This window comes from Brachyistius frenatus, unplaced genomic scaffold (genome assembly GCF_029030835.1).
Source record: "Brachyistius frenatus isolate BFR_SWC_R1_liver_20210118 unplaced genomic scaffold, ASM2903083v1 Contig_95, whole genome shotgun sequence".
Lineage (NCBI taxonomy): Eukaryota > Metazoa > Chordata > Actinopteri > Embiotocidae > Brachyistius > Brachyistius frenatus.
Window position 1 is genome coordinate 1,055,307 of NW_027210694.1, and position 27,619 is coordinate 1,082,925.

The 27,619-nt window shown below is 43.4% G+C and overlaps 2 protein-coding genes across 5 annotated transcripts in view; both read right to left on the minus strand.

Annotated features, from left to right (window-relative positions):
* Window positions 1-2,345: 2,345 nt before the first annotated feature.
* hipk1a (homeodomain interacting protein kinase 1a) lies at window positions 2,346-15,304 on the minus strand. Of its 2 annotated transcripts, none has more exons than XM_069710870.1 (16): window positions 15,225-15,304; window positions 13,126-13,865; window positions 12,386-12,759; window positions 12,168-12,291; window positions 10,938-11,057; window positions 10,741-10,827; window positions 9,827-10,008; window positions 9,588-9,738; window positions 8,371-8,575; window positions 8,149-8,267; window positions 6,408-6,556; window positions 6,169-6,318; window positions 5,145-5,303; window positions 4,852-5,045; window positions 4,609-4,739; window positions 2,346-4,141 (listed from the first exon to the last, which is right to left on the minus strand). In XM_069710870.1, the coding sequence occupies exons 2-16, from the start codon at window positions 13,861-13,863 to the stop codon at window positions 3,647-3,649; spliced, it is 3,378 nt and encodes a 1,125-aa protein (XP_069566971.1). In that variant the 5' UTR covers window positions 13,864-13,865; window positions 15,225-15,304; the 3' UTR covers window positions 2,346-3,646. The 2 variants fall into 2 exon arrangements, with proteins under 2 accessions (XP_069566971.1, XP_069566970.1); XM_069710869.1 differs by having other exon boundaries at window positions 6,408-6,559.
* A 1,485-nt stretch (window positions 15,305-16,789) lies between these two features.
* Window positions 16,790-27,619, minus strand: part of acap3a (ArfGAP with coiled-coil, ankyrin repeat and PH domains 3a) — a 60,740-nt gene continuing 49,910 nt past the window's right edge. The window contains exons 18-25 of one of the 3 annotated variants that reach the window (XM_069710882.1): window positions 27,323-27,540; window positions 26,283-26,371; window positions 26,017-26,116; window positions 25,657-25,871; window positions 24,622-24,731; window positions 23,008-23,118; window positions 22,763-22,824; window positions 16,790-17,451 (exon numbers count right to left, since the gene is read on the minus strand). In XM_069710882.1, coding sequence (XP_069566983.1) covers window positions 17,345-17,451; window positions 22,763-22,824; window positions 23,008-23,118; window positions 24,622-24,731; window positions 25,657-25,871; window positions 26,017-26,116; window positions 26,283-26,371; window positions 27,323-27,540 — 1,012 coding nt within the window. In that variant the 3' untranslated portion in view covers window positions 16,790-17,344. Of the gene's footprint in view, window positions 17,452-22,762; window positions 22,825-23,007; window positions 23,119-24,621; window positions 24,732-25,656; window positions 25,872-26,016; window positions 26,117-26,282; window positions 26,375-27,322; window positions 27,541-27,619 lie in introns of all 3 variants that reach the window. The other 2 variants (XM_069710883.1, XM_069710881.1) reach the window with 2 other exon arrangements.

Consider the following 27,619-nt stretch of genomic DNA (forward strand, 5'->3'; position numbering starts at 1 on the left):
GGGACAAGCCTGGGATCGGTGGCGACATAACGATAAGATGTTCGAATGTGCAATTCTGTGTTTAAAAAGCCCGTAGCATCAACGGCCTCGATTAATACCCCTCCTCCCCCCCCCTCCCGCCTACTTCAGCCCCGGACCATCAAAATCTAACTTCTGTGTGCCATTGGACTTTTAAATGTTTTGTTTTTTTTATTTGAGGCGATGCGTCAACTCCAAATTGATCCGTTATGTTGTGAAATGTGTGTATATGAGGAATTTGAATTGTATTCTCCGGCGAGGGTGAAGGGGTGAGAGCCATTTATTCTTGCGGGATCTGTTGTTGTTGTTTTTTCTTCACTGGTGTGTCTGTGTACAATGTAAATATTCACATTTGTCACATTACCGCTGCCTCTTTTTGAGAGAAAAACGGAGAAGTGTAACGCTGCTGAAAGGTATAACTCTCTCTCTCTCTCTCGATATACGATATCATCATTAAAAGTGGTGATGCGCAGCGAAGTGTTTCCGCTTCGTCGCCCCAAATTCAAAAAGGTGAGTTTGTCGTCTAGCGGTGTATAAAAGCGCCACGCCGGTTTCCATAATAAAAACAGTATCCGTCCTTTATAAACAGGGTATTGATTGTGCAGCATAAAAAAATAAATAGAAGTATCACTTTTAAAAGTTGCCTCGGCAAACATAGAGTAATCCCACATAGCACAGACTTTTAATTAAAAATGTTTAGAACTAAATGCACAAAATGTAGGGAATATGTAGGATTAATATATGAGGGTAATGTGTGTGTGTGTGTGTGTGTGTGCGCGCGAGGTTTTGCCCCAACTGAAGGTAAAGCACAGGTGTCATCGATAATATTAACAGCAGCACCTTCAATGGGATCCAGCCATAATTCACGTTCGAGCTCAGATGTGGATTCATTTATTTATGTTTTACCAGTTAAAGTTCAGCTGCATCTCCGTGTGCTTATTTAGAGATCCCTCGTCTCGGTTCACTCGACGTCATATTTACCTGCTAAATTCAGAATTTCTCTCAAGTCAATCCATATAATTGTTTTCAAATGCATGATACAAACAATGGTAGCTACATTCCTCAATTTTATTGCAGTTTAAAAAAAATTTAAAAAAAACAACAACTGTGGCGTGTTGGGATTCCTGCTGCAAGTCTCTTCTGTCCTCGGTCCGCTTGTAATAATAATAAAAAAAAAAGATTTATGATAACAGAATGTGACAGCTTTATAAAAAATGTACTGCAAATATACCTGTAAACAACAATAAATATTTCTATCAACTGAAGAGCACCTGGGTTTATTTCAGTCCAGTATTTTCTCCAAATTCTTTTATATCATCTTATTTTGTCAGATAAAACAGAAGATCAGGCCATCACATGTTCAGCTTCCACAACTAACCTCATTTTGTCTGAATGTAAATTAACAACCCAGAAGGTTGTTGAAGACACATATTGTTCTGCATATATCACTAAAATAATAGTGATATAACTATTATGGATATGGAATTTTAATTCCATATATAATATATTATTATTATATATATATATTATATATAAATATATATTATATATAAATATATAATAAATATAATATATATATATATATAAATATTTATATATATTATATATAAATATATTATATATAAATATATTATATATATTATATAATATATTATTATTATATAAATATATTATATTTAATAATATAATATATTATTATATGAGTCATATATAAATGACTCACCTGTCACATGTTAACGGCAGGAACACTTGCCGGGTTGGAGCGTCTCAATTCAGCCGACCACGAAACCCCGCCCCCATAGTCCACATTTACAAGAACCAGGAAGTATAATGTTGCCATGGATACGGTGCGTAGCAACGTGGGCAGCAACATGAACCTCAACGCCGCAGAAGTCGCCTTTAGGATTAAGGTATTTAGGATTTCCCTGCTATAACGCAACTTATGTGGTGGTTGGCAGTAAATTCAGTCTCACGCAGCAAAAATTAAGCTTTTAATAACCAATTCGGCGCACTTAATTAGTCCAAAATGTAAAACAAATTTGACAAAAGGGGATCATATCGAAGCTACATCCTGTATCAATAGAAATATTATACTTCCTGTTCATACAATACAGACATGCAATGTGATATTTTTGGGAAATACATTTTTGGAAAAAATACTCATATGTTATTCATCAATTATTATTAGTAGTAGTATTAGTATTATTTTGAAGTAAGAATTTTAGTGATTTTTTTTTTATTTGAGATTTGACCTGGATGTATAGGAGTTTGTGTAATTAATTTATTAGACAATATTAATTTAGATGAAATCATCACTGGGTCCCAAATTCAGTTTTGAGACGATTTTTATTGCGTACATACGGGTTAAGGTTCATTGTGTGTTCTATGTAACGGAGCACTTCACAACACAGCAGGATTGTAAGAACAACCATCATTTCACCAAACCAATGATTTGTTTAGAAGCAGTAACATACTGAACATCAATTTATATATTTTCATAAATCATCTTTGTCGGATTTCCTTATTCACAATTAAAAACTTAAACCTTCCTCTAAAATGTCTTCGACTTTTACCCAAGTGTGATACCCAATCGGATTTTTTTTTTTAAGTTTCACGCTTTACTTCACAGACATCACTTCACAAGACAATAACTTTTACGTTTTCCCAATATTATCGATGCGTTCGTCATACAAATTAAACGTAACATTACAAATCCGTCCGCGGGCGACACGAGTAGTTGGTGCAGCTGCAGATTACAAACCTCTCCTGAATGCTCCTCCATGTCAGACACATGCAACCTTAACAGCAACTTTAAAACTGTAAAAAAAAAAAAAAAAAAAAAAAAAAAAAGTCCCGTCCTAACTGCGTCCTACTCTACGCTGAAACATATAAATAGAATTAAGTTTATGGCCCGTACTCAAACAGAATCAACGTGAAAAAAAACCCACAGTGACACGTCATTATACAGTACAGTACTTATGTTGTCCCGTTTGTTTTTCTATTACAGATAAAACACACGCACGCACAGTAAATTCATAAATTAAACATACAACACATTAAATCTAACGTATCACAATGTGCAGACGTATTGAAATTCCAAATAAAAGAAACTGGCCCGAGGCGACTGTGTACGAGTAAATGCGTCTTTTAAAGGAATTATTTGATGATTCTGACAACATATTATTAATAATAATGGTAATTATTATAGAGCAGCATAACAGTTAAGTTCAGTTTCTTCTCAACACGCACGTCTTTGACAAAAAATTGGGGGATTTATACGCAAAGAATGAGCTTTAAATCATAATCGTAGAATTTAGTTGCCTAAATTCAGCCGCTATGTAAACAATTAAAATTAAAAAGTCTTCCAGTTCAGTTGAGTTCCAACACGGCGATGGACGACACTAAACAGGCTGCTCCGTTTGTCGTGAGCGCGCTGAACGAAAAGCTCGAAGGTCTACGTTGAAATAAAAAAATCGGACCGTTAACACATTCTGGGACCGGACAGTTCAGTGAAGTAAAAAGTGGGAGTTGAGAACGGAGTCTGTTCCCGACGGCCTGCGATGAGCTTTGTGCGCGCGAGCCTCTCGGCCCGGTCTCGGTTTGGTGCTGCCGTCTCAGTCATTCGTGGTTACAGGAAGGGGTACTGGTTGAGTTTTCGCTGGTAAGCGGCGCCGGAGCGGTGGAAAGGCTGCGTACCCAGCTGGTGCTGCTGCTGCTGCTGCTGCTGCTGCTGCTGCTGCTGTTGTTGTTGTTGTTGTTGTTGTTGTTGTTGTTGTTGTTGTTGTTGTTGGTGGTGGGGGTGGTGGTTACCGTACTGTCCCACCGCGGACCCTCCCAGGGCCAAGCCGCCGCTCTTCTGGAGCAGCGCCAGGGAGGAGTAAGCCCCGCTCGCCCGGCCGTGGCGCGACGAGCCGCCCTGCATCTGGTCCACGGCCTGGGACACGGAGGCCAGGGCGGCGGAGGCCGGGTAGGCGTACAGGTTCGGGGTGGAGCTGAAGAGGGTGCTCTCGTGGAGCCGGTAGGACGAGTGCGAGGAGACGGGAGGCGGGTACGTGGGCTGCCGGCGCAGGGAGACGCCGCCTCCCGTTTGGTCGTGGGACGACGGCATCAAAGCCTGCTGTACCTGCGACGACAGACAACGACGGACTCTGTGAACGCTATTGTGCTGAAGGAAGTACGTCGTTTTGGAAAGACGGCACGAGACTCACAGATGTGGTCCGTGAAGTGCAGGTTAATGTGCCGCCCCATCGGAAAAAAATGCCAGCAAAGTTAAATAAACATGAACCCAGATAAGTGGACTGACACCGCTGCTGTCTGTTTATACTGCTGCAATCAGCAGACAGTTATCTTAGCTTAGCATAAAGGCAGCCAATTGGACTAAACTGCACTTTTAAAATCTCTCTTATTGCGATGTTACAGTGTTAAACCAACAGCGTTGACGGCGTGGATTCACAAGTCGAGCACGTCCCAGTGATTAATCCTCTTTGCGATCTTAACTGGTCGATAACCGTGAACTTGTACCACAGGTGTTGGTATCGGGACAGAACCGGACTCTTTAAATAGGTGCGAGTTGTGTTTTAGAGCCGTCACCTGACTCAGGTTGAGGGGCTGAGATCTGCTGGACGCGGCCCGTTGATGGCGGTCGGTCGACGACTCTCCCGCCCGACCCGACGCCTGAGCGGACGCCTTCTTGGACTTTCCGGAACCACCTGCAGCTTGATCTACCGGCGACAAAACCAGACGGTACACTGAGATGGACGGTAGACGATAAGAATAACAAAGCAGTTGGATTGAATTCAATTAAACGTGGACCGAAAGTGACGTGAGGAGGACCTGGAGCTGCTGGAGCCTTGTGGGTTGTGCTCTCTCCGGGCTGGCTCTTCACAGAGGGCATGACGATGGCCAGAGACTTGGCGGGCTGCGAGGTGGTTTTGGAGCTCGGGGGGCTGCTGGTGGACGAGTCGGAGTCGTGGGAGTCGTGCACCGTCACGCAGCTGATCACGTTGGTCCTCTGGCTCGTTCCAGAGCTGCAGGAACGAATAAAAAAAAGAAGATCAGATGTCCCGTTCTCCGACCGACAAAAAAAAACTGAATTCTAGTGAAATACGCCCGGAGTTTAATACGACCAGGCAGCAGGGAACTTCGTCTCGTCCTCGTCCTCTGAGTCGCTGTGGATGGTGATGATGCTGACGGCAGGACTCGGCGTGTCGGAGATGACGATGGGCTGAGACTGGTCACCGGCAAAAGACGTGTTTTGGACCACAGTGGTGGCCGACGACACCGGCCTGGAGTGGGGAGGGGGGAAATTACACGCTCTCACTGTATTACTGCAAAAACGTATTCAAATATTTTAGACCACAAATCAAAAAGTTCTCCATAGCAACCTTTGAAAACAAACACAGTGGTAACAGATCCTGATCCAGGCTGTATTGTATCACTATTCTTGGCGGTTGTCTCCCAGAACGCGGACAGATCTGCTTATAAAAATGTTTTGTGTGAAGAGACTTGAAAATACAAATTCATAAGATGATCAGAAATGTTCTCTGCACCTATCAGCTCGTAAAAGGCAGCTGCACGGTAACAGAAAACATGTTTTATTTTAGCAAAGAAAGGTCTTATCATTTAACATCAGTACCAACCAGAGGATAACCGACAGTGGAGTTTTTAAAAGGCCGATATAATACCGATAGTTTGGAGCAGTGAAAAAAAAGCTGAAAGCTAATTAACAGAGCGGAGATTCACCGAAAGCGATCGCTTGTATAATGTCCCACTTGCTGACCTCTGGTATTTACCATGTAAAACCAAAGACAGAGCGCTCAGTTCTGCCACTGGTGAAGAAATCCATCAACATCGCTGATATTACAGGCCAGTTATGTGTCTAAAGGCAGAAATAAATGTTGTTTCTTTACACACCTCGTGGGATTTTGCCCTACTTTATAGGATGAGGTCATATTTTAAACCTTCATCCTCCCAGAACAGAGACAGCCTGTTACCTAGAAACATCACATTCAACTTCCTTTACAGCTTCTACTTACATACTTATATAAAATAATATAATAATGATGAATTTCTGACTACGTTCTTATAAGTGAAGAAGACACTCTATTCGAGCCTCTAAAGGATGTGAATGATTGACAGCTGGACGGATACCTGGCTCTGCTCTCCGCGTGTCGAGCCTTCGACCTCTTCCCCTGCTGGGCTCTGGAGTGAGCGGCCCCCGCGTGGCTCTGGGATGCAGCGTGGCGGCCGACACCAGGGTCCTGCTGGCTGACCCCATCGTACTGGTTGCCTTGACGACCCCTGCGGAAGAATGAGTTATCGCCTCTGTATGAGAGGCACGCCCACATCTGCCAGATGTTCTGAGGTGAGTCCGGTCCGATTAAACTCACCTCCAGCCGGAAGCCTGTTGGCTGTCGGAGACGGGCGCGCCCATGGGTGAGTCGGGCACCACGGCCTGCCCGGGGTTGTGGATGGACATGCCGGGCATCTGCTGCCAGGTGGAGGGGATGAGGATCTGCTGCGTTCCTGCTGGCCAGCCCTGCTGTATGCATGCAAACACACACACACACACACACACACACACACACACACACACACACACACACACACACACACACACACACACACACACACACACACACACACACACACACACACGTTGAAAAACAGCAAGAAAAAGGCGTCACAGTTCAACACGCAGTGGAACAGAAGTTGGAGTTATTTCGAGAATCACGCGGACAGAAAAAAACGTGATGAGCACATGCAGTCTTCGGACAAACGTTCCCGAGTCCGTCCCTCCGCCGACACATCCAGCAGATGTCCCCGAGAAAACGGAGGACACTCTCGTTTCCAGATTTAATCCTGCACAGAGAGAGAGATGCTGCTGCGAAGGAAATGGACCGAAGAAGAAGTAAACACCAATCCGAGCTGAAAAAAAAAACAGTCCACTAAGAATCTGGTGCCGTACAGTCGTCCTGAAAGTGAAATGTTAGTCTGAGTTAAGAACAGGAGAGAAATGAAGGTGTCAAAGCTGCCAGCAGATGTTCTATTGTGTCTTTTTAACAATAAGTAAATAATCCAATCCAACATTCATCAACTATACTGTTTAGTATGCCAGAAAAATATTTAGTATGTCCCAATACATGGTATTGTTAAATGTTAAATGGAGGATGACTAAAGTACCAGGATGTCCTACTAAATGAGGACATATTTTGAAGCCTGCAGGTCAGCGTGCTACTCTGGCTGTTCTGTCCCACAATCCTTTGCGCAGCAGAAGATAGACATCTACTCAGTCACATCGACTGAGTGTTGGTGGCGCAGATGCTCCGCCCACACAAGGAAGAAGAAGAAGAAGAAGAAGAAGAAGAAGAAGAAGAACTAAAAGAAGGCGTACTCGTTCCAAATCGCATCCTTTTTCTTTTTACTTCACAGGTCGCAATACGGAAAATCTGCGTGTGATTTCAGTCGAGGCAGCAGTTTACACCTTACAGGTAATATTCTGAAGATCCACCTGCTGTGGTGAGAAGGCAAATTTTTATTACGTGTAATATCTGTTAGATATTCTTCCAAACTCTTGGAGAGCCTGCTCTTGTTCTCCTTTAAACTCTGAGAAAAAAAAAAAACGGGAAACAGCGGAAGCTGCAAGCAAAAGCACAAAACCAGACTGGTGAGTTGCACATGCGTCTTCCTGCTGCGAACCGCTGAGGTTTACGATGTCAGGAAGGAAAGAAGAGGAGGAGGAAAAGAAGAGAGTTCAGCCGGCAATGGCGGCGCTTTACCAGCATGGAGGTAAACTGATCCAGGGAGCCGCCGAGGCTTCCAGCCCTACAGCTGCTTCCTCCTGCTGAGGCGTACAGGCCGCCTAACAGCAAGGGGTCAAAGGAGGCCTTGGAGGAAGGGGGAGGTGGGGGGGGAGGGAGGGTGGAGGCGTTATGTCATCCAATCACACTAAACCAGGTACGTTTGTAAAGGCATCTTTTTCTACATTTTGGTCCAGAATGCAGAATAAAATGAGGCTTTGTGCTTTTTGCTGTAATGGAAACCAGAGTTTTGCAAAAACTCCCGTCTATAAACAGCCTAATATCTGAATAAATGTCCTAGATTCGGATTGGATAATACGGTGGGTCCTACCTGTGCCAGCATGCTGGGCTGGATGTGAAGAGACTGGGACGACTGGTTCTGAGGAACCAAAGGTACCGAGTTGTCCATTCTCACTGGGTAACCGGACGGTTTGTTGGAGGTTTGAAGACCTACACGGAAAAGATGGAGGCAGATGACACCGTGTAAAAATAGGTCACTAATTCTGTTCTGTCTGCGTCTGCTGACTGGTTTAAACTGCTCTCCCTCTCTCACCCTGGATGGTTGGCGGGCAAACGATGAGCGTCTGCTGGAAGGGCTCGGTCTGGGCGCAGAGCTGGGTGGGTCGGGTCTGCAGAGGAACGCCCTGCTGGGTCAGACCCGGGATGTTGATGGTGGCCTGCTGGTAGAGGCCCGGCTGGTAGTTGAGCAGCGGGACGTTGCTGCTGAGGGACAGAGACTGGCCTCCCGTCGAGGTCATCTGGAAGACACAACACAGAACGAGATGGACCGAACTTAACACTCGAACAAGGACCAGTTGTGTTCAGCAAGAAACTCCAGAGGTTTCATTTATCAAAGCAAGTGGTGGGTAAGTTCTTAATGTTTGGAAATGTCCAATCAAACTACAAGAGTCCAATTTTTCCGATTGTTCTACCTCCATTTGGTGACCAACGGTGACGTCGCCCGCTGGTTTGTGAACGGCCGTTATGAAGCCTCGAGTTCATATTTTGGCCGGCGTCATTTTGCTAGTTTGGAGCGGTTTGGAGCAGGAAGTGTCCATATTTGGACGAGCCGGGGGGGGAGCGATGAATGGATCTGACGCAATCTGATTGGAAACCCAACGATACTACGTACCGACCACCGATAGCTGTAACCTGACTGCACCACAGGCCTGTCAATCAAACAGACACGCCCCCAAAAACATGACTTTTTGAAGCTTATTTTCTAATTAATGACGCGATTATTATCAGATGAACGGACAGAAAACTAATAAGAAGGAGCAACGTCAGCTAACAAAACCGAGATAACTCGTGGAGAAACTTTATTGTCTTAGAATTTCATGAGAGAAATTGAATGGGAGTCTATGGAGCCGGAGGTTTTTTGAAACCGGCCTCTAGTGGCGCTCGGTGGCAACGCAGCTTAAGGCACCTCCGCGTCTGCCTCGTTTTTCAGAAGCTATGTCCACTTTTATATACAGTCTGCGATCTGGCCACGCTTTAATTGAGGATTGGTTACAGTCGTTGCATCCGACTGGGCGTAGACCTCGGATGAATTATCAAACTACGGCTCAGCGTTGACCACCGTGCACCGCACGCTTTGCGCTGAAATTGAGAAGTGAAAAGTTAGCACGACCCATGAAGCCAGAATAATCGGAAACGTGCCCGGTTGACACGATGCAAATTTATCCTTTTAGTGCTTGAACTCTTGAACTCACCTTCTCAAACACAAGGATAAAAGAAGATAAACCCGCAGATCAGAGCGGATCTCCTCACCTGATTGTGCTGGTTGAGTTGGCTACTGAACGTGACGGTGAGGTTGGTGCCTGCGCTCGGCGTGTTGTTGCTGGCAAACATATTTTTCCCGTTTTCGAAGGCGCTGCATCTGCGTTTGCAAATGTCCATGTTCTGGAAGCAGGACTTCACGCTGAGAAATAAAAATCACCATCATCAGCCACCAAAGATCAAGTATTCAGGGCGTCAGCTGGCCGTCCGTGAAAAACTCGCCATCTTACTGTGAGCTGTGAGGGAAGTGCAGCAGGTGCGTCATGGTGACGAAGGGGTGGTTCAGCGTCTTCATCGGCGTGATCCTTTTGTCTGCGTCGAGCGTCAGCATCTTCTTCAGCAGGTCGATGAACTCCCGTCTGTCGGCCTTCTCCGCCAGGATGTCGGTGCCCTCCAGGTTCGTCATGTTCACCTGCACCAATCAAACATCCTGGTTTACCAGCAGACTTGACACTCACAGATCATCTCCCTCTACACACACTTTTACCTCCCGAGAAGGACTCGGATCTGAATTAAGGTGTTAAAACACCCCGAAAATCACAAACGAACACAGACAAACTATGCAATCGAGGCAGCGGTGAACGAGCGTCACCCAGGTTCTACGAGGTAAAAATGCTGTTTTTGTCAAGGGAGTCTGGTACATACAGAGATATAAACAGATATAACAGTTCCCCGTCCGAAAGGGCTCTCAGACAGCAAAGTAAAGCGGTGAAAATATTCTAAATATAATGTACGACTGATTGTAGTAAAACTATTTCAAACAAGGACTAGTAAACACAATAATCATCAAAAGAGGCTAAAAGCACCAAAATATGAGCTATTAATGCCGTTTTATACGGCTGCTGTGAAAATAATAATCCTGACATCTATATTTAACAATATTTATTTGGAAAAGTATTTAAATAGACATGCGGTCAAAATGCTGACAAGAATAATTTACATCTGTAAGCATGTTTCCAAGTGAACACCGAGATGTCACCAAATCGAGATGGCTGCCCTATGCTGGCGAAAAAGTGAAAAGTGCCTTTAACACCCCCCCCCATCTACTGCAGCTGACTCACTGACTATGCATAAGTACCTCACACAACTTCAAAGCATCCAAACTGTCCCTTAAGAGCAGGAGCTGATCTGAAATCCTCCTCACCTGCATCATATCGTCCAGACAGTTGAAGATGTACTTCCTTGCCTCCTTCGACTTGATGCCCATCTCCGCCTCGTGCTCTGAAGGCGTCTGCAGGAAGAAGGAGATCTCGTGGTATGAACTGTACACACACACTAAAAAAAAAAAAAAAATAAATTAAAAAAAGCAGAAATGTTTGTCCTCTCTGCGGAGACGCCTACTTTGAGTCTCCAGAGCGGGTAGCTGGAGTCGGGGCCGCGGTTGAAGAAGCGGCTGGTTTTGGTTCCTGCGCTCAGCAGGTACTCGGCTGGAAGTCCCTGGGTCTGAGAAATGTAGCGGATCTGAGGAACCAAAGCACAAAAAAAAAAAAACATCAAACCAATGTACATATACGAACGTAGGGTTGGTTGTCTCATTGTTTTATCATTAAGTATGACAAAAAGACAGATGTCCACACGATCCCCCCAAAAAAAGATTTCACTTGCCATAATGATTCCTCTTGTTTGTACTGACTATTAAGAAACCACTACTTTTTAAAAAAAAAAATTTTTTTAAGTTAATCTGAAGTTAAAAACCTTGTGAATAACCTGATGGTGATGGATTATTATTTTAGTTTAACAATCACGTGTCCCTGAACACGTCATCATGCTCTCCTCTCGTGTTCTGACAAAGCTGCTCTGACCAATCTGCCAAACAACCTTCACCCTTTGTACACAGTCGCAGAAAAGATTAAAAAAAAAAAACTTCAAGGAATCAGTCAAAATTTTCAAAATAATGTTTGACCTTCGATAAAACTCTCACATCAGCTCGTTCAATATGAAGCTGCAGCCTTCAAGCCTGCCTCCGTCTGAAGTAAACAAACCTGCCGACCGGCGCCTTTAAATTAGGCAAATTAGATCTTGTTTGTTTCATGTACATGACTGACAAGGTCATTCTTGAAGTTGCTAGGCAACCAGACGTCATCACATCAAGCTTGATAAAGCGTGTGATAAGGACTTTAAAACAGGTTAGCATTGTCGTAAGAATTTTAGAAACTATTTTTTTAGAGATAAAAAAAAAAAAATAAACTCACTTCAAAGCAATAATTATTATTTGTGTATAGTTTTGGGCCTGTTTTGCGTCACTCACATATTGTATAGTTTTTATATGTTGATTTTATAATGCATGTCATGTCTCTTAGGTTTCGACGGTTTATCACAGATGTAATAATAAACCCAATGATCTTTATGTTGTTATATGTCAGCAGTAAAAAAATGATTATGAATCTTTTTTTTTTTTTTTTTTTTTTTTAACAGGCTGACTGTTTCCCGCCGTTTGCAGTCTTTGCGCCCCGCCAATCTTCCGGTCTTGCTTTACGAAATGTTTGCGAAATAAGCACGACGTGAATGCAGATTTCTTAGCATTTGTTATCGAGGCGTAAATGAAGTATGCGTGAGAGCGCTGCAGATGACCTGATCGTACTCGGAGGCACCGGGATAAAGAGGCCAGCCCAGAAACAGCTCGGCGATGACGCATCCCAGCGACCACATGTCGATGGCCTCGCAGAAAGGAAGTCCCAGAATGATCTCCGGAGCTCTGTAAAATAGAAATCCCAACACACAAAAATGATCCAACGGCGGGAAATTGACGATCCGGCGTCCGCGTCCGCCGCACGGGTCGCGGCGCTCACCTGTAATATCGCGACTGCAGGTAGGTGGAGCAAACCGCTTTGGACACGTGGCTGGCGGAGCCGAAGTCGATGACCTTCACCCGGTACGGCTGCCTCAGAGGGTCCACCAGCATGATGTTCTCGGGCTTCAGGTCGGCGTGGATCAGCCCCAGGCTCTTCAGCTTCATCAGCGCCGTGGCGACCTGCTGCAGGATGGGCCGGATGCACTTGAGCAGCAGCGGGCTGAACTTGCTGTGCTTCAGGAAGTCGTACAGGTTCTGCTCCAGCATCTCGAACACGAGGCACGTGTGGTTCTTGTGCTGGAAACACTCGTACGAGCGGACGAAGTTGAACTCGTCGGCGTTCTCCGTGCTCAGCCGGCTCAGGATGCTCACCTGCGGGAGGGAGGAAGAGGAGGACGTGATCGTGTGTGAATTAAAAGATGCATGATGAAGAAAATCTTTAATCTCACTTTTTTAATTTTTTTTTAATTTTTTTTTTAACTGTTTTCAAGGTCTTTACTTTAGTGGCGCGCCGTGTTGTATGTTCTCATAATAAATTGCATGCGAGCTGTACGAGGGGCTGGAGGCTGTTCCCGTTGCGTGCGAACAGCCTCTGATTGCACCTCATATTCGTCTACGGATACTGAATACAACTTCTTCTTTTTTAAAGCGATGATTCTCAGGAAAATTCTGTTGTTTTTTTTTCCCCTGTAATTTCTAAACAGAATTGTGGATGTTTATCAGTGAATCGACACTCACCTCGATTTGACCCTGCCGGGCATAAGACGGATGGTTCTTGAGGATCTTAATCGCCACGATCTCGTTTGTGCCGCGCTTCCAGCATTTCGCCACCTGACCGAAGGTGCCGCGTCCCAGGAACTCGAGCACCTCGTAGCTGTTGGACATGGAGCACAGGATCTCGTGCTGGACCAGCTGGTAGTCGCCCTCGCTGTGGGAGTTGCTGCTCTTGGTGGTGGAGGTGGAGTGTGCTATGGACTGAGCCGTGGTGGTTCCCCCTCCTGCGCCGGTGCGGTTGGAGACCACGGGGGCGGACAGCTCCTCCAGAATCTGGACGCTGTCGCTGCTGTCCACCTCCTCGCTCTTCCTCTTCAAGCTGTACTGCTTGTGGTAGAGGTCGCACGGCTGGGAGGACGACTTGGCATCCTTGACGCGCCGGCTGGAGGACGAGGAGGACGAGGAGGAGGAGGGAGGTCCGCGGAGGCTCCCCGTGCTGTCCGCCGCCCGCACCACGGTCTGCTCCCGGGAGCCGGCCGGCGGCGGCGCCGGCTGCGCCTGGTTGGAGTTGTACACCGGGTTGAAGCTGGAGCCGGAGGTGGACGGTGCGGTTCCCTGCGTGGGGCTCTGCTGGTAGTAACCGTTGTCCCCCAGCTGGTTGGACACCTCCCAGGACGGGTTCTCCACTTTGAGCCTCTTGGAGCGAGAGTAGGCGCTGGAGGACACTGAGGGGGAGGAGAAGACCTGGAGTTGGGACGCCATGTCTGTGGACGAGAGCAGAGACGAGGAGCGACCGTCAGCGGGACGTCAGAGAGACCAGAGACCAGAGACTAGAGACCACAGACCGGACACAAGAAACCGGAGACAAGAGACCAGAGACCAGAAACCAGAGACCAGAGACTAGAGACCAAAAACCAGAAACCAAAGACCAGAGACAAGAGACCAGAGACTAGACACGAGAAACCAGAGACCAGAAACCAGAAACCAGAGACAAGAGACCAGAAACTAGGCACAAGAGACCAGAGACCAGAGACCAGAAACCAGAGACCAGAGACCAGAGACTAGAGACAAGAGACCAGAGACAAGAAACCAGAGACCAGAGACAAGAGACCAGAGACCAGAGACCAGAGACAAGAGACCAGAGACCAGAGTCTCTATAAGCGGTCACTGAGCGGTTTGAGACTGTGGAGAGCTTGAATGTGTTTGTTCTGGTTGATGGTTTTATGTTGATTGTTTTGTGTTACTTACAAAATATAATTTGATTATCATGTATTTATAATCAATTAAATGTCTGTTAGCATCAGTGTGTTTGCTTCTCAAGAGACTTTTGAAAACAAGATGTTTATCCTCAAGTTAAAATAAAATCTAAAGCTGAAACAATCAATCAATCAATCAATCAATCAATCAACACTGACTGGGAGCTTGTTTTTTGATCCACTTGTTGTGAAAAGCTGTTTTAAAACCTACTTTTACATTTATGAAAGAACAAAAATAGAAAAATGACTGAATCTTCTCCAATCAGTGTTTAAAAATGCAAAAGATTTCACAGGTTTTGTTTTTTTCCCATCTAAACCACACCGGACCAGGTCTAAATAAAATAAATGCTCATACCTCGTAAGGGGAAATATATTGACGGGGGAAAGTATAGATGGAATTTATTTTCAATTAATCTGCAGATTATTTCCCCGATTAATAGAATAATAACTTGGGTTGATATAACATCTGAAAAATGTGGAAAAACACCCATTACATCATCCTCAAATGTTGTTTTTGGTCCAAAATACTGTACGAGAGCTCATCGATCACAGCAATATACTTTATTTAATTTAATTTCTATTATTTTGAAAATGACTAAAACTGATATTTGTTTATTGCTGCAGCTAAAATAAATAAATAAATAAAAAAACACACACTACCCAGACTTGTCACATGTGGACGACTCTGTGTTTAAAACGTAATATATTCTGTATGTCACACACACACACTCAAAAAAGGGCGATTTCACCGTTTTTTTTTGTTTTTTTTTCCATCTAAACCAACCAGACTGGATCCAGATCGAACAAGTCAAACCCACCACAACACACTTGTAACAGTTTAATAATACATCAGCTCCCTCCGGGCACCTCGACATCCTCCGGTCTTCCTCCTCACTCCCACCTGGATCTCGCACCTGAGGTTCCGGTTCTGGTCTCCGAGCACTGAGCCTGTAATCAACCACGAAGGGACAATACCTGGTTTTTGGTTGTTTTTTTGGTGTGTTTTTTTTTTGTTTGTTTTTTTATGCACACCGTCGCCGATCTGACATTCAGGGCCTCGTCATCTTCTCCACCGGGCTTCTGCGAGGTGCTGCAGCGGATCAGCTGAGCCGCTCGCTGCCTGCCGGAGCTCCGACTTGCAAGCGGGACGGACGGAGGTGCTAAAAAAAAAATAATAATTAATAATTAAAAAAAACAAAAAACAACAACCCGGAGCTAAACGGAGAGCTGACGCGCTTTACGAGCCATCCGAGTCATACCCGAGTGCGGCCGCGACGCGCGTCGAGCGGGCGGGAAGGGCGCATCTGGAAATGTCAGATATCGGCGTAGCGGGCACCGCCGCCTGGACGGAGCTCCATCAGCACCACCGCAGACTTCAGGTCCCAACTTCCTGCCCTGCCGGCGTTGAACGACGGCGTGACGTCACGGACGTCGACGTGGTTCTGCCGTTATCCCGCTATTCGCATATTTCACTCCCTTCGTTTGACCGAAGATAATAAGAGACTCTGACCAGAGACGAGCAATGGAAAAACAACAACAACAACAACAACAGAGGAGCCACACAGATGACATTTGTGTTTGTTTCTATTTTTTTTTTTTTTTTTACTTGAGCTGTAATTTAATGTATTTAAAATGATGTTCTTGTTGACTGTTATGTTGTTTTTGTAGAGAACTTATCATTCATAAATTAATATTGGATTTGTAGAATATTTTTTTTATGACGCCTCTTTTTTTTTAAGTCCATTAAAAATGTCAAATAATGACTTTGTTTGTAATTTTGTCTATTTATGAATAGATTTGCTAATTAATTGGTAAATACATGATTTGTTGTTGTCCTAAATGAAACCTTGTAAAGCTGCCATTCAGGCCAGCTTGTTAAACCTAATGTCTACCTGGTTAAATACAGGTTCACTAAAATGAGATAAAATACACTGTTTGTTGCAGAAATCTTACATATAGACAACAACAACAACAAAAAAAGTGACTTAATATAAACTTTGACTCGGCAAAGACAGTTTTATGACAGAGCTTTTATATAATATCTATAAAAAAGAAGTGAGCTTAATAATAAATCTAAAGACTGACTACTCTCATATATCAACACAGGGGGGCGCTGTTGTTTCGCTTCCAAGGAATGAGGTGAGAGTCAGTTTAAACACGGACAACGTTTATTTCCATCCATCTTCCGTCAGTACTCCTGCTCGTTCAGATATATTAAGCATTTGTGCCTCTACAGCATGTTTACAGTAACATCAGCACTGCGTTTTATAGTGGTACTGCAAAGTACATTTGAGCAGGACACGACGAGGACTACACCAGCATAGTCGATGAACAATAAAAACATGACCTGCTCCTCAAGAGAAGAAACACCGCGACTTCAGGATGATGATAACTAATGACGACATGACACTTTTTTTTTTTTTATATATATATATATCCGTAGCTGAGTTCAAGTTTGAGTATGAAATATAACGGGAGTACACGCATGCAGTACTAAAGTATATTGTAAATAATGAATGGATGAAATTCCTTCAATGGATCAGATACTGACTACAGCAAAACAACAACAACAACAAAAAAGAGTTATGTATAAAACAAAGAAACAGAAACAAAACAAGTGCTTATCTAACACACTGCACAAGAGCAATGCTTGTATGTACACACACACACACACACATTCAAGAGGAAGAGACCAGCAAATCCTCATCGAGCAAAATCCTATCAAAATAAAAGCACGATCTGACAGCTATTCTAAACTTCAATGTCTTCACTTTAAATGTGACTTTTCACAAATATATTTATGGAGCTCAGGTAGTAATATTATAAAAGTGGAATTTATTGAACAAAATCAGTCTTTTTTTTCTTTTCTTTCTTCTTCTTTTCAGGGTCACTTGTCATTGAAACTCCAGCTGTGACTATAATGTATGTAAAGTTGCACTTTTCAAGTATTTCGCTCCCGGTCCCGGTCCCGGACGTCTCGGCTTTGACTACCTGAAGGAGTGCCGGAAGTGCAAACTCCTCCGTTTCAGCTTCTCCGGGTTGTGGGACGCCATGTGGGAAAACTCTCGGAAGATGTCGAGGTACGTGGCGTCTCCTGAGGAGGAAAGAAAAAACAAAAAAACAAAGACAGGAAAAAGACGGGGATGAAAATCACAGCCTGAGGCCAACCTCCTCCCCCTCTCCATCCATCCATCCATCCTCCTCCTCCTCCCCCAATCCATCCTCATCCTCCTCCTCCCCCCCACCGAGTTTCTTTGAACTGTCAAAACATCTTTTTAAGACTACAAGCAACGAGGGAAATCCAGCCGAGGAGCCCTCATGAATGGACACAGGCTGAGGCACCATGAAGCTTCTCCTCTCTTTCAACTTTTCAAATACTGAGCCGAAACTTTTTTCTTTTTTTCTTCTCCCATTGCCATGGTAACCTCTGAATCTACAGCCACAACAAAAGCAGCTGAACTCCTTTGTGTCCCTGAGAGCTCATTAAAAAAAATAAAAAAATGGGGATGAACATTCCTGTTTTTTTCCATGTTTGCGTCTGCGTGAGTGAGAAAAAAAATAAAAGAGTTCAAAAGCCTTTTTGTCGTAGTTATGCAGGTTTCTTACCAACGCTTTCATTTTAACCTTCACTGTTTGGCTTTTAGAGAAGAAACTACACCTGAAACTATCATAATCTTTAATCTCCCAAAATTGTCAAGCAAAAGAAAATCGGCAGGCAATCGCTTGGATTAATAATTGGAAGCAAAAATGCCAAATATTTATGCATTTCTGTTCCTAAAATGTGGAAAAGTTGCTGCTTTTTTTTTTTTTTTTTTTTTGTATCATTGTAAACTGGGTATATTTTGGTTTTGACGAAACAAAATGTGTCAGTGTGCCACTTCTGAATCTGAGAAATCACGCCGAGACATTTTACAGGTGAAACGATTGATTCATTTTGAAAATAATCAGCAGAAAAATGGGAAAATTGAAGGTCCCATTCATCATATTGCTGAAGTACACGGGATCCTAAAGTAGATAGAAATTTCACTTTTTACTTTGAATACATTTGCAAACATTTCAACAGTCATTCGTGTTGTTATTACGGGTTTTTTGAATGTGTATTGAGAGGATAAATGCCATTTTTTTTTTTTGTACTTCATTTTCACAGGTACAATTTGATTTTTTTTTTTTACAAATTTGTGTCGCTACTTTGACTTCATAGCACTTCTTCCAACACTGCAGACATGTAAACACTTGTAAAATACTGCATGTCTTGATATATTACCAGCAAGTTGACTTATATATCTTGTATTAATTAACTATACTATAAATGAAGTACTTCGTTATTTTTTAATGAATGAATTAAATATATTACATCTACTCAAACTTTTGAAGGACTTGTACTTCAATTTTAAGGCAATGCAAAATAGCATTTAAAATTTGTGTTGCTATTTTGACTTATAAAGCATGTAAACACTAAACAATCAATACCACGGTACTCATGTAAAATACTGTATGTCTACATGCACTATATGAATAAGACAACTACGGTCAAATAGTTACATTATTAATGAGGTCTTGTAATTTTGTAATTAATGAGGTATATATTTAGCAATTCTCCGGTAAGTGGACTTTGAGTGAAGAATTTTTCAGAATCACATGTTTTATATGTTTTGTAACACTGTGAGGATTTGCACAGTTCAGGTGTAATTATAAAACATTAAATGTGATTATAGCAAATTTTTTTCAACTCTTCACACGTTATGGAGGCTTCATGTCTGCTTAAAGGGCACTAAAAACCATCTGTTACGTATCCATATCCATCTATCACATCTATTCTAATTCAGACAGCAGGCGTCATGTCATGCGGTGGAAATCAGAGGTATTTGTGACACATATACTTTATGCAAAATTGTTGTTAATGCTGTTGTTAGTGAAAAGAAGTCGCAGCACAGAAAGGAAACGGAGAGGTTAGTTTGTTTTTTAGTCACACGTTTTAGTTTATTGTCAGTATCATTTTTCGAGGAAAACGTAGGTAGCAGTTAGTGTTAATAATCACATGTACCGTATATTCAGAGACAAAAACGTTCTCTTACAATATTCGAAAGAAATCGTACACATAACGGTCAAGAGACGGAAAAAACACAAGAAAGTTAAAAATGGCATGTCAGAAGAAACGAGTTAAAGTGTTAATAGTTGTTTTTTTTTTTTTGTTTATATACACAACAGTCACTGCAGACACACTGAACTGTACAACACGTAATCCTTCAATGGCTTAATGCAAATGATTGTTTTCGTCGGTCGCGACATCATTCGGCTCATAAAAATAAAAATAATTTTAAAAAAAATTAAAAAAAAAAAAAAAAAAAATCGGTGAACTATGTTTGTTGCGTGGCTTCGGACGGCTGTCTCGCCACATACTGCACAAAATGAGAGAAGGCTGCGTTGAGAGAGAGACGGTGTGTTTTCAAAGTGCTTTGAACGTATCGAGAGGAGGGAGGAGAGAAAATTCGGCGAGCTGCTATACGTCCTGTAAAAACATAGTTGAGGACTGCAAACATGATTTTGGGTGATGGGAGTCAGATGAGGGCTTTTTTTTTTGCTGAAGAGAGGGTTGAGTGAAATTTCTTAATGCATGTCTATGCTGTCCTTTTCTCTCTCTGCTCTCCCCTCTCAATGTTTTTTCATTGTACGGTGACTTTTTTTTTTTGTTGAGGAAAAAGACTGATTCAACGGGTCTTTTGTGGGCAACAATCATACCTCGGGAGAAGATTTTTCTTTTCAGATTTATATTTCAGTTTGGAGAAACAGTAGAAGAGTTTTTAATAACTAAAAATTATCTTTTTAAAAGCAGTCATTTTTGCACCAGTTACAAAAAAAAAAAATCCTTCCTGTCCTGCTATGAAAACAAAAAACTGTAAAACTGCTTGCTGGCTCTGAAAAACTGCGTGTTTCTCTTTGGTTCGAACTAAACCCCAACAGTCCGTCTTTGAGAGACAAACATCTTTGGGAAAGGCAAACTCATCAATGTTCTTCTGTGGGTTCGTGTCCAACCTATTCTGCCGTTTGCTGCGAGCTACCGAGGAGGGAACAAACAGAAAGCGCAGGTCAGACTCACTTTAAAGTAACAACTGGATGATTAAATAAGGTTTAACCAGCCGATGGAAGACCGCAGGGAGGTGGGAGGGGGAGGGGGGGGGTTCAGTGTTGTTGCATCCACTGATATTTGGTCATGAATGTCATGCCATGCACTGTCGTTGTGATTTGGCAGTATATAATATGGATATTAACGTTATTCAACAATACTAAAAGTCCAATATTCACATACACCGGGGTACAGAAAGTTAACAAAAAAGGGCTTCGGAGGGCAACAGCCACCCATGCATTAGAAACACAGAACAGATCTAATATCGGCCTAATCGTGATACATCAGATTACCATGAAACAAACATTTTAACATACAAATACTGTATGTACAGTAATACATGTTAGTTTAGTGTGATTTATCCTTTTTTTTTTTTTTTTTTTCCATCTTTCAGTGCAGTTTTTATTCTGCAGAATAATTAATTCCACCAGCAAGTAATTTTATATATAACGAAGCTGCGGAGAATTTCTCATCATGAGAACGTAATACTGGTGCAGTGTGTGTGTGTGTGTGTGTGTGTGTGTGCGTGTGCGTGTGCGTGCGTGCGTGAGTGTGCGCGTGTGCGTGCGGGCGCGCGTGTGCACACAGCGAAATAAAATCTAACAAAATATATCCAGCTTAAAAAAATACCATCTGCATTGTTGTTAAATGTAATACAAAAAAATACTGATTATCTGCACCGAAATAATCATTGCACTATTGCTCTGGGAGTTTTGTCATGAATAAAAACACAAAATAAAAGAAAAAAAATGAAATTCAAATCACCGTTGGTAAGAAAAAAAAAGTGCATCGTTTCGCTTTTAAGTAAACATAAAAACTTCACTCGATCAATCACCTCGATCTCGGTCACAGTTAGCGCTCGCGTCACAGCTTCCCCCCTCGCGGCGGTTTACGACATCGTCACGTCGTCAACAGATCGTCAGGTTAATAAAAATAATAGTAAAAAAAAAAAAAATAAATCACAGCACAGATCTAAATGATCACGAACAGGTGAGAGAACCAGCTGCACCTGTCGGGTGTCATTAGCGGGCTACAAACTGTGTGAAGTGGGAGCAGTTTCTGGTTCCAGATGTTTTAAAAAAAAATTTTTTTTATCCTTTATTATGTTTTTCCATATCAGGTTTTTGTATTTGAACAATTTCCTTAAATGTTACTTAAAGGATGACTCGTCTTTTTTTTTTCAAACTTGTCTTATTTCCCATTGATGTTGCTGTTCTGGCTCTTTGGGTTAATGCTAACTTTGCGCTGCGTTCCCCTCCGCTGTAGAAAGTTGGGGAAACGACGAGTTGCGCAAAAAGCTCCCTTTCAGCTTCCCAAAATTCTTTTACATGAATAATTGTAAACCTTTTTTTTTTTTTTTTAGTCTGGAAGTAAAGACATGACGTCACCACGACACTGAAGAGAAGCCACAACAACCGCGTTGACGGGAAATACGCCACGTTGGAGCAAACCGGGATCGTCCTTTAACAAAGAGACATGAGACTCCTGTGGAAAATATAACGGGACTAAAGGTCTACGTTTTAAATATCAACTTAAAAAAAATGATTATATTATTATCATAATAATGATAATACATTTTATTTATATATTTATTTATCCAGCTCTAAATAAAAAAATACTACAACACCCATGAGCCCGCCGTTGCCACACAGAAGAAGCCATCTGGAGGCACAAATTAAAGTAAACGGCGAATTCAAAACGCTTCGTTATTGGGAGTCGATAACAAACAAAAATTGGCTCAATAGTTGCCGAATTCATCAAAAAAAAAAAATTGCCCCAGAAGTTAAAGATTAAAATGCAATTTGTAAAATTCGTTAGCTTTAGGAAATTGCGCCGACTGTTATAAAGTCTGGAGAAATTAAAAAAGGTTTTTACTTTATAAAATTTAAAAAAAAAAAAAAAAAATCCAGAATATCTCCTCCCACTTCACACTGCGATAAAATCTCAGCCACACGATGGAAGAAACCTCGAACTCTGAAAACTCCAAACAAAAAGGTGGAAGATTTGGTCCCCAATACTCTGCTGGTGACTTCTTTCTCTGGTCCATTCATTGCTTGATAAGCTTTAAAAAGTGAACTAATCTTTCCCCTGGTGACGAGCACCTCTGATATTTTGTATTTGGCAAAATACCCCCCCACCCCCCCACCCCCATCCCCCCACCCCCTCTGCATTCGCTTCACCCTGACTGGACCCGATTAGCAGTCGGCTATATTGAGACAGATAAACTCCTGAATGCATCTCTTATACTGCAGCTCTGTGGGGCTGCTGGTTGGGTATTGACCTGGCTGTCCGAAGGGTCCCTCCGACTCCCGCATCTCCTCGTTCATCCTGGCCAGTCGCAGCCTGAAGGGGAACATGAAGAAGAAGAAGAAGAAGAAGAAGAAGAAGAAGAAGAAGAAGAAGAAGAAGAAGAAGAAGAAAAAAAAAACCCCCCACAAAGCGAGGAGGAGCCGAAGGTTAAATATCCATCAAAACTGTGGAAGAACTTGAATAAATCTAGAGCGCGTGTGTGTCAGTTAGACGTACAGCGTGACTATATCTGCGTTGGCCTGCTGCACGGCGATACTCAGGGGGTCGTGGCCGTCCTCGTCGCCGTCGTTCTGCGTAGCTCCCCGTTTGAGGAATAAACACACCTGACTGGAAACACCGAGGAAAAATGGAAATCAATGACAGCAAACGCACACATCCAATCAGATTCTCCTTCTTCTGAAGCCGGGGCGACAAACGATAAAACAGATAGTACCATCCGAAAGAGGAAGCCAACGGATGTCATGCGACAACATTGCACGATCTTGGCATCTGGCCGGATCCCCCAAAAAAACCAACAACTTCAAACTACATTTTCACGCTGACACAGCAAACTTTGATAAAAAAAAAACAAAAAAAAACCTGCGTGTTGGAACGGAAACACAACGAACTTTTCAGTGTTAACACATTTATTTACCAACCAATACCGGCAACCTGGAATCGTCTCTCCCTTTTATTTATTAGTTATTAAATTCATCCTCCGGCCATTATTTGACTCGGTGTTTGGACACAATCAGACCTGTAGGTCAGCTTAAAGTTAAGATCACAAAATACTCTGCTCTTGAATGGGAGTGTTTTAAATGTGTTGCTTCGTTGCTGCTTGTTTTTGTTTCCTATGTCTATTTATTCTCTTCTAAACTGTACTTTTGTTGAAGGCCGCAGGATTCCCTGTGTTTTTTTTCCCTCTATGTTTTCTTATTCAAGTTTCACGCTTGGTGTAAATCGCTTGCTCGTAAAGGATCGACACTCCTAAATTTACCGCACATTTCTGAAAAGCATTTCTGAAGACTTTCACACTGCAGAACTTTATCAATACCGTCGATAAACTGCGGTCGTCGGAGCAGCACCGGGAGGGAGAAACTGTTTTGGCTTCCAGCCAGACGTAAAAAGCCGTCTTCCTCAATTATCATATTCGGTATGATATTCAAACGCTAAAGATCACACGCATGAAGGCATCACAACCCCTAAAGCAGTAAAAACCCGATTACACTTCTTAGCAAACAGCTGCTTATCAAATTCCTGCCCGCATGTCCACACCCTGCTTTTAGCTCCGTTTTTGGTCTCCACCGCCTCCTGTTGGCAATATCTTGCTCTTCAGCCGCTCAATGTTTCGTCGCGCCCGTCAGCGAGTCTCTAACTGCGTCGGTCTGCTGTTTGGTGTCGAGCAGGTAGAAAACGGAAGTTCTGCCCGCAAGCCGAACGGCCAAAACCACGAGACGAAACTTGCTTTAAAGCTCCGTAAAGCCGAAGCCAGCAACGCATTTGAGCGGGAATTCTTTGCTGTGAATGTAATCGACAATTATCAGGATATAAATACAAATAAAAGCCGCTTTCGGTCAAACGAAAGCGTCGGTTCTTGCGGAGAACTTGTACAACAAAAGTCTAAACCGCTCGCGAAGAGTAACATCAGGAGTTTTAAATCACGACGCTTTAAACGTCCGTTTTCACCGCGTGAGGCTCCCGACACGCTGAGCATCACTTTCCGCGAAGCGCGTTTTACTGAATTTGAAAAAACAACAACAAATGTCAGCGTGAAGTGGGTACAGATTTGTCCAAAAGCCTCCCGGAGAGCCCCCCCGGAGAGCCCCCCCCCCCCCGGCTGCGTCGACTCACCCCGTGTGGCCCAGATACGTGGCGTGGTGCAGCGGCCCCCTCCCTCTCGCGTCTCTTTGGTTGACGTCGGCGGCGTTCTGGAGCAGAAACTCGCAGGCGATCAGTGATCCCTAAAAATAAAAAGTCAACAGGCACGGCGGTTAGACCGTGGCCGTCCCGGCAGCAATTCCCCGTCCCAATACCGCTTTGAAATTCATTTCATTTTCGATTATTTCAAGTCTTTGTACAAATTACAGTCAGTTAAGCGAAAAGCGGTCGATTTACGTGACTTAAAAACGGACAACATTTAAAACATGTTTGGATCCGTGTGGCTGGATTTAGGTTATTTCTCTTCAACCTCGGCATGAATTATGTTGCAAACGGGCACCTAGAAGTTGTGGCTTGTGGTTTTTAGCCAGAGTGGTTTTGCTTGCTCGCTCTTTTAAAGATATTATTGGGCTTCTGAAACACTTCAGATGAGGAGTCTGTGCCTGCAAATGACTCCGTTTGTCACAGTAGATTTAACAGTTTCGTTATTTGTCCATTTTAACTTTTTAAAAGTCAATACGAGACTGAAATGTGCTTTTATGAGGCAGAAATGGCTCATTATATAAAAAAAACAAAAAAAAAACAGCAGAAGAAATTAAACTATATTTTAAACACATTGTTGGAGTGTTGCACTAACAAATCCTCTGCACTCTACAATTTGTTTTTTTTTAAATGATATAGCAGGATAAATACATCTTTGACCTCACCGACTACAAAATTCTTACGAGGTATCATAATTTGAATGGTTCTCAACACAAGTTTGAGCACTACAACCAGACTTTAAGTCTCTTATATGAAATCAGCTCCAAAACTACTGGATCCTACATTTCCCACAATGCCACTCAACAGCATCGCATGTTACACCCTCTGTGACCGATGCTGTCAAACTCTTGAGCTGCCAGTTTGCAACTGATGACGTCGCTACGTTATTTTTGTCCGACTGGCCCTTTAAGTGTTTCTGTTTCCGGCCCGGCCCGGCTCGGCCCGGCCCGGCTCGGCCCGACTCACCCCGGTCACCGCCTGTATGAGCGGCGTCTTGCCTTCGTCCTCGTCGTTGACCGAGTTGACGTCAGCGCCGTGAGCGAGCGCCTCGGCCATGACCGGCAGGTTGCGAGCTTTGGAGGCTTTGTAGAGCAGCGCTCCGGGATGAAGGTTCCTCATGTCCTCCGGGTCCGACGTCTCCGGCTCCGCCTCGCCGCTCGAGTCCTCGGACACCCCGCACTCTGAGGACAAGAGGAACCAAACTGAGTGCTCGTATCGAAGAATAAACGACAAACGTAAAAACTGTTCCTGCGGTTGTACATGCTGTTTTAAAAATGCCCCCCTACCCCCCACCACCACCACCACCACCCCTCCCTCCGGACTCACCCTCCTCTGTGACGCTGTCCACCACCGAGCCAAACACCAGGATGTCTGTGCTGCCGTCTGTGCTGCCTCCCAACCCGCTGTCACTGCTCAGGCCTGCCGGACCGGGAGACGCCACAACATGGACACATTAGTCAACCGCTGTCTCTTTCAGGCTCATCGGTATTCTTTAAAGGCACACGAGACTCTCGCAGCGTGCCCTCTTAGTTTAATGGCGGGCGTACATGTTGGGTTTTTAAAGGTTTAGGAAACAAACTAGTGAGTGGCTCACTTCGAGGTCCGGATCCCGTGTCGAAGTAGGAGAAGAGGGAGTCCAGCTCATCGGGACAAAACAGAGATTCCCGTCTGAACTTAGCAGCTGCTGTGAGATAAAAAACAAACAAACAAACAAACAAAAAAACAGATGAACGTTACAAGTTAGAAGATTGTACTGTGGTCCACCTTTTTTTTTTTTTTTGTAAAGCTCAAGCAAAATATTTAACAGGTTGAAAATATCAAATACTGGAAAGTAACATCACTATCCTGAATATCAGAGCTTTCAAAGTCTGACACCGTATCTGCCTCCAATCATCACGTTGCTATAGATACGAGCCTCATTTTTTTCTTCGCTTAACTAATTAGCACCATTTAAAGTCAGCCGAATTAGCCGTTAGCGGTTCCTTTTTGCAGCGTATCCACGGATACACACGCAGCTATCACCGGACTGGGTCGATACTGAGGAAAATATAAAAACATGCATTTTCTCAGGCAACTTCTGTAAAAGAGGAATGACATCCCCCCCCCCAATATGATTTCCAAACAGATTTTTGGGCATTTCTTTGCAATGAACTCTGGAGATAAGGGTATCGTCGGGACGTGCAAGTCACTGGGAATCTAAAAAATACGAGTATCATGTCAGTGCTTTCAGATTCGACAGAGTTACGACTAAAAAAAAATAGAACGAGTACAAAGTTTGATGCAACCTGCGCTCAAGTCCCTTCCTGTTGTTTGGAAAGCACCTGCATGCTCCTGAACCTTTGACCTGATGCAGTATCTTTGCCTCTCCATCTTTCTACAACCGTCCCGCGGAGCCGGTAAGTCGAAAAACCTCCGATTTGTTGTATAACGATTACGTAACAAACATTCAAACTGTGGTTCATATAACAGATTTTGGAAAAAGAACTTTAAAACAGCGGTGAGTTTTGATATTTGACCTTCTGGGGTTTTATTTTTTTTTTTTTTAAATTCCTAAATATATATGTTTAAGACTCCAATGTGGTTGACTGAAAACCAAATGAACCACATCACAAACGGATGTTATCCGACGTACCTGAGGAGAGGGTGGAGGGGGAGGTGCTTCCGGGCTCTTGCCGGTATCTTCGCCGCGTCTTGGGCACGGTGGTGGCGCTGTTGTGTCTCCGGCACTTCTTCACGCTCCACCGCCGCTCCGACTTCCTCTCCCCGTTGATGAGGATCTGCGTGAAGCCCAGCTTCTTCAGGAATTTCTTCTCGACGTACTTCGCTTTGATCCAGGCCTCTTTTTCTTGCCTGCGTGGAACCGTGACACGTATTTTAGATTTTAGTATCTATAAAAGGGACGTATTCACACAACCCGTTAGCTGCATTT

Coding starts and splice junctions, on each gene's coding strand:
- hipk1a (XM_069710869.1), bottom strand. CDS start 13,863: ATGGCGTCCCAACTCCAGGTCTTCTCCTCCCCCTCAGTGTCCTCCAGC. Junction 12,292..12,385: donor CTGCAGTCGCGATATTACAG/GTGAGCGCCGCG, acceptor TCTATTTTACAG/AGCTCCGGAGATCATTCTGG. Junction 6,560..8,148: donor AGCCCAGCATGCTGGCACAG/GTAGGACCCACC, acceptor GCATGCATACAG/CAGGGCTGGCCAGCAGGAAC.